The sequence below is a fragment of the Stegodyphus dumicola genome, chromosome X2 (assembly GCF_044657685.1).
Source record: "Stegodyphus dumicola isolate Sdum_Otavi_A_Nest chromosome X2, ASM4465768v1".
Classification (NCBI taxonomy): domain Eukaryota; kingdom Metazoa; phylum Arthropoda; class Arachnida; order Araneae; family Eresidae; genus Stegodyphus; species Stegodyphus dumicola.
The window spans coordinates 66465557-66478910 of record NC_140781.1 but is presented as its reverse complement, the minus strand read 5'-3'; the positions used below and the strand labels follow the sequence as shown (position 1 = coordinate 66478910).

The window sequence follows — 13354 nt, the reverse complement described above, 5'->3', positions numbered from 1 at the left end:
GCCCGTTCGCGGGATTCGAACCTCGGACCGAACTACCAGTGTTCAGCGACTTTTACCGCTCGGCCGCTGGTAGGCCTCTGCAATCGAAAGAAAAGTACATGATGTTACAATGTGAGACAAGAAAATATATTGATACCATATTAAAATCAATTTAAAAAGTATGACATTCGCAAAAAGTAAATAAGTAAACGAGAAAGAAAGATGTTTGCTATGTAAGGTCCCAATTTTTAAAAAAATTAAGCCTTAGGGATTATTTTGTCACCTTTTAAACAGCGAGGGCCGCATTTCATCTTTGCTCTGAAAATTCATTGGTATGCTATATATGGTTTTGAAATTATGGGTTTTCCTATTCAGTTCATTACGCTGCTTTTAATAGGGACTACTACAATTTGTATGTCTATGGTTAACATGAAATATGATACAGGCTATGTTTACTTTTTTGTTATGTCTATTATTCATAATTACATAACAGTTTCGATAGATTTTTGTGTAGATTTAATTCGAATGAATAACTGGTTTAATCAACTCTTAAATCTGTGCAATCTGTATCCTATTAGCAGCAAACTGTTGAATGGTAGTAATGAAATATGTAAAAATAAAAATATTACACTATTTTGTAAGGAAATACTTTTTATTTAATTTAAGGTAGGATGCTTATTGTCTTGGCATTGGTGTGTATGCTAAAGCTCTGCCTAGAGCATACGCATATTTCTGCTGGAATACATTAAATAATTCAGAAGATACATGGGTTCTATATGCGTCAAACATGACTTTCAAGTAAGTGTTCAGTGAAACGGGAAGTCCGTTGACAGTAGGATTCACCATTCCAAGTTTAACAAGTCGGAAATTTTTCACAGATCCAACATAGCTTTGAGGACGCCCTACAACTTCCAAGTTTAATGTTGTTTCTTGGACAAATCCACCAGCTCTTGCTGGGTAATAGCGGGTGCCGTTCCTGGCTGTGACCTGGTATGAGAGATTGATGTGGTAAACTCTAAGAGTACAGTTTATCGAGAGTTCTCCTCGGTACATGGAAGGCCCAGAACAATCTCCTACCCTCTGTAATTTTGCCAATCCAGTTGCATTGCCGTTAGTGAAAGTGGCTTCGCCTTGGGATTGGTATACACTTGTTGGGCCAAATCGAGTACTGAATGTTGACAATTTAAGAGGGTCTAAGCCTAGCTCTCTTGTGGCAGTGGGCAAACCATTCCGGATCACAGTATCAATGTACTGATTTGCAGAACGACTGGCAAAAGCAGCACCTGAAGGATAGAAATTAAAATAAATATACATTTTTTATACGATATAATAGTTAAAATAAAATTTCGATGACGACTTTCTCAGAATGATTTAATTTGTATTTTTTTATTTTTTAAATTTTAAGATATACTTACTATTGAAAGTTGTGTGTTACAGTAAATTATAAAACTTTTGATTACTATATTACATTAAAAGCACTTTCAAATGTCTATTTGAAGATCCATTTTATCTAAAAACAAAAATTGAAAGTTATTACTAGCATTAGTTTAATAGTGCTAGTTTAGCACGAATATGAGACTCTGCCATTAGTGACAGAGGAAACTAAAAAGTCTCGGGAAATAAAAAAATCTAAAAACACACTTGAAAACTGAAAAATCTTGGAAATTAAAAATCTGAAAAATCATGTTAAACCTTATCCGAGGCAATTACTATTCTTAAGAATGGAGTTCTTTTGAAAAACTTTCAATCGTATTTTTAACGCGAGTTTGAAAATCTTTTATCAATAGTTATGCCGAAACTTATTTCTTTTTAGCAAGCAGGGAAACTGACAAGAGTCATACCTTATAGTTGTTTTAAAAGTTGTTTTTTATTATTTACATGCTCCGCCCTCGGGCACTACAACAGCCTTCGTGGAGGGTTTTCTAAGGGAAACTGGCTCGTCTACATGTTACGCATGTGGTAAACCAGGAAAACGCCTATGCAGCTGACGCTGAACCTCGGAGTGAACTACCAATGTTCAGCGACTTAATCGCTCTGCCGCTGGTGGGCCGTTTTAATAGTTTACTACTAAAAATGGTCTACATGACAATTCAGAATTTCTTTAACCTTTCATCGTCCGTAACCCGTCTAGCGCGTTCAAGTGAAACTTCTGCAGGGCGGCCGTAACGCGCCTCAAGCGTTCTTCTACATTATACCTCCTAGAGGGTAGCGCTAATCAAGCATTCTATTTCTAATTGAATTTGTCCCGGTTTTTATGAATATTCGCACCATAAGATACAAAACAGTGAGAGATGGCTTCAACGTCTACTCAGCAGAAAAAGAGAAAAAATGAGGTTGTGAATTGGAAAGACAAGAAGGATATACGTTTGATGAGTACAGTCCATAATAACTCGATGATTGATGTTGGAACACGGAAAAGAACTGTAAAAAACCAATAATCATAAAAGATTACAACAATAAAATGGGAGGAGTGGACCGCCTGGATCAGATGTTACCAAATTATCCTATTGTTAGAAATAAGCAGAGAATTATTATTATATTTCCATTATGCTTTACTTCCTTATAATCTTACTTAATATTCATTGACATTCATCCACTACGAAAGTCATGTATGGGAAGTTATGATGTACAAAGAAAACAACATTACACGCTACGAAAAACAGACGGCGGCTGGGGGGAAATTTTCGCGGACAGGAGAGGACGGCGAAAGGGTTAATGTAGTAAAAATTATAAATGCATTTCAAAATTTATTTCTCATTTCTGTAACTTTGCTTCTGCAAAAATTTCCTTTATTAAATTTAAAATAAATCTAAGAAAGGAAATGAAACGCATTTTAAAAAACTGTCAATAACTTTTCGTTGTTCGAAGAATCTGAAATTTGCTTCAAATAGAATGAGAAAGCTAGCCGAAAATGCCGGAAAGTTCCAACTCAGCAAAACATATTTTACCAAGACATGCACAAAACTAAAATAAGTTTTGGAATAAAATGCAAGTAGAACTTCAGAAAAATGATCTAAAAATTTAATTACAGAACACAATATCATCATTTTGCAGAACATGTCACATTTTCTATTCCGCTTTTCATGGAAACACGTAAGCATTTAAACTATGGCATGAAATTAACTATATAAAATTATAATCGCCATAATTCACTACTTATTAAATAACCGGTTAAAGGTGCTGAGTATTATTTGCAGTTTTGTCTCAAGTTTGAATCTAAGGAAATATGTTGACAGGGTTTCTCTTTTAACTTTATGAAGATATATTCTTCGTAAACCTGCACATAACGGCCTCTTTTCAAAAGTAGATAAAATTTGCTTTGCTTGTACGTTTAACCCCTTGACATACAAATAAAATACACGTTCAAAGAATACCATTTAATTTAGACACTCATGTGCAAGCTTAGAAACAGAATGTTTTGTTTTCAAATTTACTTTCTCTAACAATAAATAATATACTGCTTGGCGCTCGCCGAAGACAGTTCTTGACGTCTCGGAGACATCAAAGTCTACAATGGCACATGAAATCAATGACACATGGGGAAAAAACCAAGAAGTAAACTAACCATGCAGCAGTCCGTTTGCCTGGGATCAAACCCAAATCAAGTTGAATACTAGTATTCAAGTGATTTTAAAACACTCTGCCACTGGTGGGATAGTTTGCATGTTAAGTCTGGAGTTTTTCCCCACATGTAACATGAATACTGGCTAGTTTAGGAAGTTCTACCTGTTTATGGGGAATTAGACTAAAGGTCTACCTCCCGCCTAATACGGATGTGTCTCAGCTAGGCTCAGTCCGTATAGGGCTTGAAATAAGGATAGCGGAACCCGTACGGAAGTACATTACATTTCCTTAGGCACATAGCTCTAGAGTACTTTGCTTTCAATTCAGACGAATTTACTTTAATCGAGGTTTTTCACTTTTATGGTTTTAAAATTAGGTTTTATTAAAATTGTTGTCAGAGTCCGAAACATTTTGTATTCAAGACTTAAAATGGGTCAGGCCAAATCAAAGGTCAGGCCAATAAAAGTTATTTATCGAAACTACATGTCAAAAGTTAGGCTTTTCTTCTTTAGAATTAGTCGCCCTCACTTTTGATTTACATATTTTGCATCATCAAACCTATTTGATGCTCCTGCTTATTTCTTTTCTCCCATATTATGTATTTATGTACGTAACACAGATATACTAATTTAATTTTTCTGCAGTTCTTAATGCAATGCATAAATTACCCAGTAGAAGGTTTCAAAGAAAAACTGGTGTATTTTTAGAGCCAAATCTTATTCACCTGTTACTATTACAATGAGAATATATATCCTGAAGACGGTGATGAGAGTCTATAAATAAAGAACCGTGCTTTCAGAATGATATTGTAACTACTGCATTGTAAGTCTGCATTGCTGTTTGTCTGTAGATTAAATTATATTAGGCTAGTATAGGTTGGGTTATTTATTTACAGCAAAGCACTTAATTGTTATTTGTCTTAGAACAGAATCTTTAATGGCCGACTAACTCTTGTTTAATATTACATAAAATATGGGGAAGACTTCATGAATGAACCTTCAACGCTCACTGATCATATCTTGGTTAGTGGTGTTATTTATCTTTAACGAAATGAAGTAATGCGGAAAAAGGAAAAAAATATTCTTGTAGCATAATTTTGTGTGCAAGCTTCCTTAATTAAAATTTCTTTATTTTTAAATTTAGGTTGGAAATCAAAATAAATTCTAACTAGGAAATGTGTACATTATTGATACAGCTGGCATAACCAAGAGCGGTACTAAATTTTTGCCGCCCAATGCAAACTTTGCGACTTCGAAATTCTTCCAGCGATTCCTTCCTAAATTCTAAAAAAAATGCTGTTACTAAGTTCGGTCGGTGGCATCGGATCTGGCGCTGGCACTGAAGATAACTCTAGGCCTTCCGTAAGTGAAACTTATTGAGCAGCAGTAACAGTGATATAAGTTGAATGTAAGAAATATAGTGAGTTAGTTAATTTTGATGGTTGGTGGGTTTTCTATAATAAACCACCAAGTGGTCTGTCTGCTTATGAAATTTGATATAAGAAGAAATGGCTTCGTGAGTAAACTGAGAGAAAAACTCTAGTTCATATTTACGGAACCCACATATAAATTCCCGACAGTTTCATAAAATCAGCTTGTTTAGCCGCTAGGAATAGAACTCCAGACGAACTGACAATACTTTTCGGTTTTAGTCATATTGCATCTTCTAGATCGGTAGAATTTGAAGTTTATGCAAACAGGCAAGAATACTGCTAAAAGTAAAGCTTTGTTCTTAAACGCAGTCTTCTCTAAACAAATAATTATGGCGTATTTTCTGGTTAACTCTCATATAATGAAAAACTTTATTATCGAATTCTACTGACAAAAATACATTAACAAATTAAACAGTCGACTGAAATAAGCATTCAAGAGCTTTCATCTTACCTATAAACGACGCAGAAGATAATTCCATTAACTAAAGTTATTTAGACATTTAGAAGCCTTTTCGTTATTGTTTTAGGGTAGAATTCTTCCAATTTTATTGATTTGTCATTTCATACCGTTTAAAAATGCTAGTATTTCTTATCAGAAATAAAGGAAATAAGCTGAAGCTTATCTGTAAATTCTTTCAGTGCAATGGTATTGCAGAGTATCGGTTTCAGTTCGAGTGTAAAGTGTGGGGGAAGAATGTACGAGCTTAAAATTCTAATACTCAATTTTTCTATTAGAACATACAAATTTCTCATAATTACATATCCTAATTTTAAGCCTTAAAAAAATCTCGTGCCGCTACCAAAAAGTTCTCCAATAAAAACATTCTTATTAAATTATGGTTGCTTTGATTACTATTTGGCTCTTCAGTTGCTTCAAAATAAAACCTTAAATCGTGTCAACTTGGGTCGAGTTATGCCTGGCATACTTAATCATAATTAAGCAAGTCGCTGTAATCCACCTCAGGAAGTAACTAAAAGATTTTGACTTGGAAATATATTCTGAACCTGTTTTGTTGGATTACGGCAGACTACGCGAAAGTTATTTACCTAAAGGAAAAATGCCTTCGTGGAGGGCTTCTTAAGGAGAAATAGTTTGTAGTCACATTGAACATGGAGAAAACCATAAAAGTCTCATGTAGAACACAGGATGAGGCCACCACATTTCAGCGGTTTTACCGCTAGGCGTTGGAGGGCTAAGAAGAATATTTTAAATTCTGTTCTTTCGGCAAACTTTTATGAAAAATGTAGATTTTAGGAGTGTGTTAAGCAAGACTGCAATTTATACATATAAAAATACTGAACTTACTATTTGTGGTATTTATAAGTTATATTCACAATAAATGTGAATATTGTAGATTACCTATTAAATTAAACAAAAGAATACTTTGTTTCTATTCTTTTGCTAGAAATATTTCTAAAAACCATATATCACATATCAAACATATATATAGCTATAAATCAAAGCAATGGAAACTCTGGTAATCGTAAATTTACTCAACAGAGTTCAAAAAAAGTTATTTTATACATCGCTTAAAAATTCCTTTAAGCGGAACATAAAGGAATCAATATTTTCTTTAGCCTTCAATTTGGTATGATAAGGGTCCAGGGTTAAGTTAGGTTATATGAATATGGCAAAGCACACGAGGGATATCTAGCTAGAAAAAGAATGCCTTCATAGAGGATTTTCTGCGAAAAACTGTCTCATATTCACATTACACAGGGTGAAAAACCAACCGTGCACTCAGCCCGTACAGCTGAGAAAGAACCTAAATCGAATTTCTGAGTATTTAACGGTCTTGATCACTCGGCTACTGGTGAATTAGGGGCCAAGAGACATGAACATCACGTTCTAACTAATTCAGTTTTTGCTTATCTAGAAAATATTATATAATTCAAAATTAGCAACTGTCATTGTCTGAGAAAATACCGAACATGTTTCATCTTAAAAAACGAAACCGTTATTCATTTCTAAGAATAATTGATTAATCAGTAACTGTTAGTTATTTATTTCTGGGAATAACTGACTACTCATAAACTGTTAGTTATTCATTCCTGGAATAGCGATTACTCAGTAACTGTTAGTTATTCTTTCACTATTCCTGTATAGGAATAACTTACAGGATAATTTCTAACGAATATAATTCAGTAATTTAAATAAGAAGCAAAAAAGACTTACCAAAGACTACAGTCAAGAAAAGCAATTTTCGCAGCATGATTACAAGTCAGAGCTCTAAGAATTGAAAAAATATTACAGAATAAGTTCTATAATTAAATACATTATTTATAACATTATTTCATACTAAAATTATATTAGTAAAAGATAAACGAAATAGTTTTTCATTGATTTTGCCTGTTGAGTTGAACTGCTTTCACATCAAGCAACATTTTATAAACAATTTCTCTATATTATCCATTTTATCTTAAAGTCCTTGAAATTTAGGCAAAAATTAACTTAAAATACATATAACTGACTGATTACTTACCTAGATTCTCAGATAGCTTACAGCACCTTGTAGACTCTATAGAACAGTTTCCTCTTTTTTATAGTAACTTAGTTGATAAGAATTCTTCAAAAGATAAAAATTTTGTGAAGAAAACTTGGCAGCTGTTTTATCGCTAACTGATAATCAACTGTCGCGTTTTCCTGAAATTACTCAGGAACGGTAAAGTAAAATTGTCACGAAAAGGGCAATATGATGGCAGGGCTCAACTGTACTGAAGATTACAAGAGATTCCAAATATTTTGCTATACAAAACTGATAAGTGTTTCATTCTCTTACTTTAATTTGGAAGAAGTCGACGGGGGGGGGAGTTAGAAACGTTTATGTTGCGGGAGAACACTGACATTCAGATGATTTAAGGCTTCTTAAAGAATTATAGGGTGGAGGATCCTCGGATTTCGTCCCTTGGGTTGCTCTCAGCCAACATTTTCGATGGGAAAACAAACAATATTTTATCCTTCAAATGCAGATAGACAGCTCTCATATATTTTGCGGAAATTAAGTAAACATCACCTGATCAAGACTCGCTGCTTCCTTGTAGATAATATTTAAAATTTAGACCAAAACAGAGATGACAGCCCGGGCGGAAAGGGTATGATTAGAGATATTATAAGCCAGAAACAATATAAACATCCAGTGAGAAAGTTTTATATGGAGTCAAGCTTGGAATAAAACTAGCAGTTTTATTCTTTTATTTATGGTTTTATGCTGTGATTCCTGTATCTGCTTATTCTACTTTTTCCCTGTGTGTTGCTTGATAAAGATGGGTACAGGGTTTACTTTCTTAATATTTATTGTAGGCGTATGTTTAGCATTGCAAACTGTCTTAAAGTCATAGTTCTTTAACACTTTTTATGCTATACTCGCTTATACTTCTTATGCTTATAAAAGGATGCATTTATTAGGGTTTCCCGACTATGACAGAAAACACTACAAAAAGGATGCCTTTGCGAAATATTTTTTAAGAGGAACTGGTTCATATTCACGTTAGAATTAGAAAGAAAGTTTCAGCAGAATTAGGACTCAGGTTGTACTGCTAGTGTTCAGCAGTCTTATCCATTCGACCACTGAGGGACATGAGGAAAATGTTCAATTCTAATAGCTCATTTTGCCAAGAAGCAAGCCCCTGACTTGTTTATTAGTACTGTTTTTGTAGTTTTAAGCTCTCGGACGCTATCGGTTTCTAAAAACAAAAAACCTCAGAGAAAACCTATTATTTATGCTCACTGTCCTAACCTTTGACTGCCCTGGCAAAAATTTTGGAGACTTAATTTTCACAGACTTAACATATAAAATTATACATTTGAAGAATACTTTAAAAATACAGAAAACTCATGATTTAACGAATTAAAATTTATCAATGTAACGAATTTTTACAATTTTCCCACAAAAATTAGGTAAAAAGTCTCGTCACATTTCCTCGTATTAATGAATAATAAAAAATCATCCAACTATTCCATCTTTGTTAGAGAACGTCTCCTTATGTCAACCAATTTAGCAGTCATTTTAAAATTACGTATTTGATTCCTGCTGCAAGTCGATTTTTCCCTCTTCAAACACGAAGATTTTAAACCCTAATCTTTCTACGTAAATAAAACAGTTCTTTGCCAAAATCTCGCCCAAAGGCATGGCTGGATGAAAACATCATGAATAACAATGTCTAGAGCAGTTTGTGATGGTAGGTTGGTATCATTCGCTTTTAACACATTTTGGTTGCTGCCTCGTTTCTGAAAGAGCAACTTGATAACAATATTTATTTTATCTTATATTTCTTTCCCTGATTTAACGAATTTTATCGGCGGTTCGAGAAAATTCGAAATTTATATATTTTGAATATTGAATTCGAAATTTATATGAACAGAAAAACAAATAATAACTTCATTTTAAGATTAAATATTTTGAGTATTTGATTGAAAAACGTTAAAGCGTCTACATAACTAAGATATTCCGTTCTATAAACAAACATGTCATCAGGTTAAAAATGATGCTTGGTCTATACCATTTGAAGGATAATTCTATGAAGGACATCTTAAATGAATCTGTTTCGTATTCATATGTATACATATATGATGAAATGCAAACCAAACAATCAGACCATTTCATTAACACCCAAATCATTCGTTGGTGATGAGAAAATGATGATGTGGTGACGAAACGGCAAGAGAGAAAGGAAAGTCCCGAGGTATTTCTCCGTTTGAAGCTGATTACACTAATGTGTTTACAAAAATGTACAATGAATGCTGCAATTTCTTTTAAGAAATTTAATGTTCGAATATTCTCGAACAAAATTTTGCCTCAATGTAAGAATTAATAAATGTTTTTATGATCAATGTAATCTAAGATTTCTGATATTTTACTTTTATCGCCAATTCTTCCTGAAATTCCAGTTCTCTTTCCTTATGTATTATATCTGAAAGGAGTTTGATTAATGGACTGCAAGTTTAGATTTCTTAAATTTTTATTCTAGGCGTATATTTCCAATTACAAATCAACTTACACTTCTCTTTTCAAGATATTCTCAGTGAAATTGGTTTGCACTTAAGCTTATAGGACAAGAAATGTTTGAGAATTCCTTTTTTATAGTAAAGCATACTAATTTTGCCTTTATCTGTCTAAGGGAATGGATGCCTTTGTGGAGGATCTTCCTAAGAGAAACCATCTCGTACTTACATTACACATAGAAAACTTTATAAAAGCCTGCAGGTAGTCCCTTCAGTGGAATTTAAACCTTACCGAACTATTATAACTTGTTGCTTTAAAATAGGAATTCAAGTTCTTTCCACCATCCCCTATTGTGCGAACGTAACACCTGTTGTTATCACCATACAGTTTTCTCCATCGCATCCTAGACTGTAGTTTAAGTAAGTTTTAATCCGCGCGCTTTTCGCCAAGCGGAATGGGCTAAACGGAAAAGATATGGGGAAAAAAGCATTATGGGATCTGAACATCTACCGCAGTTGTCGTTACCATGGTTACAAGGCAAGCTGAGAGGAAAAAAATAACCCTGAAGTGCATATTCTAAAATAATAGACTATAGTTTTGAGTTGTAATTATCTACTCAGACCCCGTCAGACATTTTGCCCCGAAGCCTAAGATGCTAACAGCTCGTTTTGCCAATAATCAAGCCCCAAGCAAAACTGTTTATTAACAATACCGTATTTATAGTTTAAAGCACTCTCACATCGTGGGTTCCTGAAGAGGTAAATCATAGGGAAAGGAAATTTACTATTTATGAGCACTGTGATAAATGTTGAAATGTATGCACTGCTATGAATGTATGCATTGTTATGTTGAAAAATTTGTGAGCAAATCGTATAATCGCTTCTTACGGATTTTTACCGTGAAATTACACTTTTTGCAAACACTTTTAAAAATATTCGAGGAATCAAATTTAAGAATCCGAACATAATTACTTTCTCGATTTGAAGAAATTTTCCCGTTACCTTAACAAATTTAAGTCTGGGCTCCTTTCTCTCGTATTGACGAATTAACATGAACAAGTTTTCTTAGAAATGAGTAATAACTTCATTTAAGATAAGGCACGTTCAATATTTCGATCTGTAAGTGAACAAAGCGTCTAGATACCCATACTTCCAGGTAAAAAAAAGCTCATCGGTTGAAACATAATGTTTGGATTATACCACTAGAAGAAGAAGATTATATATTTAAGTATTTTTATTTATTTCGAGAGTAAAACACGCTCGATGACTAACTCTCTCTGCAAGAATTTTTCTGTAAAAGACTGCTTAAATGAATCTGTTGTATATTTATGGTAAAGCAAACAATACAGTTTATGCATCCTATTAACAACCTCAGTGATTCATGGATGATGAGAAAAATTGTCCGGTAAGAAACAAAAAGGAAAAGTTTCTAAAATAATTCTCCGCTTGAGACTTACTATAATGATGTAATTACATAAAGAGAAATGTAAATTATTGAAAATGTATTTAACAAACCTAATGTTTAAAACAAAAAATTCCCTCAGCGTGAGAATTGCCAAATGCTTTATTGATGAGCGGAATTACGAAATACTTTAGTGATCAGCGGAATCTAAAATTTTAAATATATTTTTTTATCGCAATGCCTAGATATATAGGCTAATCATACGGCATGTGCTTGTTTCCCACCACGCGATATTTCTTTCAAGTTTTTAAAGACCTTCTGGTACAATGTGATTTAAACGCAGATTATTCTTACTTTCTATACTTAGATTTCGATATCTAAATACTATATTAGGATACTTTGAAAGAAATTAAACAAAATGCTAACGACTTTTATATCTGAAAAGAAAAAAACGAGTTAATCTTTAGTTAAGCAAACAGCAAACTGAGAATGATATTTGAGAAATATAAAATCTTTACTTATTTTTTATTGCTAAGGTCACTTTTACACGGCGTCAGAAAATGTAATTTTTGTAACGGCATTTTTCATATCTAGAATTGCAGGATTTCAAATTACGTATAATTTCCAGCTGTTTTTCCGAAAAGTATGGAAATGGACGCAAGAACGAGTTAATTTCTCTCCTCTTAGAGAAGAAGATTATAAACCAAACTGGTTCTTACGTTACACACGAAAAAAAAAAAAAAAAAAAAAAAAAAACAGGAAAAACCTGCCATGCAACCAGCTCAGGTGCCGGGATTTGAACCAATAGGATCGATTTGCCATTATTCAATGGTTTTACAGCTCGGCAACTGATGGGTTTCTCTTGTAAAACAATTTAGTAGCAGCTGAATGGATGAAGTCAATAAATGCTGTAACTCATCCAAAGAAGGCCCGCTAGCGGCCGAGCGGTAAAATCGTTGAACACTGGTTTAGTTTCGACCTGGGACCGATTCCAGGCGAACGGGCTGGCTGCAAGGGTGTTTTCATGATTTTCCCCATGTGTAATGTGTATACAAGCCAGTTCTTCGAAAGTCCTCCACAACAATATCTCTTCCGTTAGGCAGATAGTCCTAGTTAGCTTTGCCATAATGAAGTAAACCTTATCCAAAAACGCAGTGGTTTCCAAGAGCTTCATGATTTAGTCTTAAAAAGCTGTTATGAATTGGTGTCTTGAATTGAGCGCTTATCGCTGCACTTAGGCAGCATTTAAGTAGACCTGGTAAAAAAAAAAAAAAAAAAAAAAAAAAAAAAAAAAGAGAGAGAGAGCAAACTTAAAGTTTGTGAAACATCATGAAATAATATAAAGAATAAAATTTAAATTGCTTGCAATTTAAATTGGTTTTAAATTGCTTGCAAAGCTGGAAATAATATTCCGAAAAGCCATTACTGAAACTGAAGGAATTAATTAATCCAAACTTTAAAGGAATAAAGAACTGATTTTTTGTTGTTATTTAAAAAGGAAAAATCCTTAAATTTGTGATATGAGTGAATATGCACGGCAGATAATGAAAGCACAGAATATCTTATTATTAAACATATGTAGAGCGGATCAAACTGCGAAAGGATAATTTTTTTTTAGAATTGATTTATGCAGTGAGACCCCGCTTAACGCGGGGGGGGGGATACGTTCCATCAAAGTAGAGCGTAATGCGAAACAGCGCTAAACGAGGCTATCTTTACATGTAAATATTGGGGTTAGGGGAAGATGGCTAGGAAATTGGTTAGTTATTAAATTTAAAAAGTATGTTTTTTTAATAAAAATAAAACCAAACATTTATTTCTTAAAGCCCAAATTAATACCACATTATTATTTCTTGCAAAAATATAAACAAAATATAAATAACAAAACGAATATTCTTAAAAAAAATAAATAAAATTCTAAGTCAGTCATATTTAGTTAGCCTTCCGCATTTTCAGTGTTCTGCCTTTTTGTGACAAAAGCATCTAATGTTGTTTGCCTTTTTCTTTTGCGTTGTTCTCTTAAAACTTCTTCATA

General features: G+C 33.4%; 1 protein-coding gene across 1 annotated transcript; it reads right to left on the bottom strand.

Annotated features, from left to right (window-relative positions):
* Positions 1 to 612: 612 nt before the first annotated feature.
* LOC118181996 (salivary anticoagulant protein P23-like) lies at positions 613 to 7537 on the bottom strand. The gene is made up of 3 exons (XM_035351250.2): positions 7459 to 7537; positions 7152 to 7205; positions 613 to 1262 (listed from the first exon to the last, which is right to left on the bottom strand). The coding sequence occupies exons 2-3, from the start codon at positions 7186 to 7188 to the stop codon at positions 655 to 657; spliced, it is 645 nt and encodes a 214-aa protein (XP_035207141.1). The 5' UTR covers positions 7189 to 7205; positions 7459 to 7537; the 3' UTR covers positions 613 to 654.
* Between the last annotated feature and the right edge of the window lie 5817 nt (positions 7538 to 13354).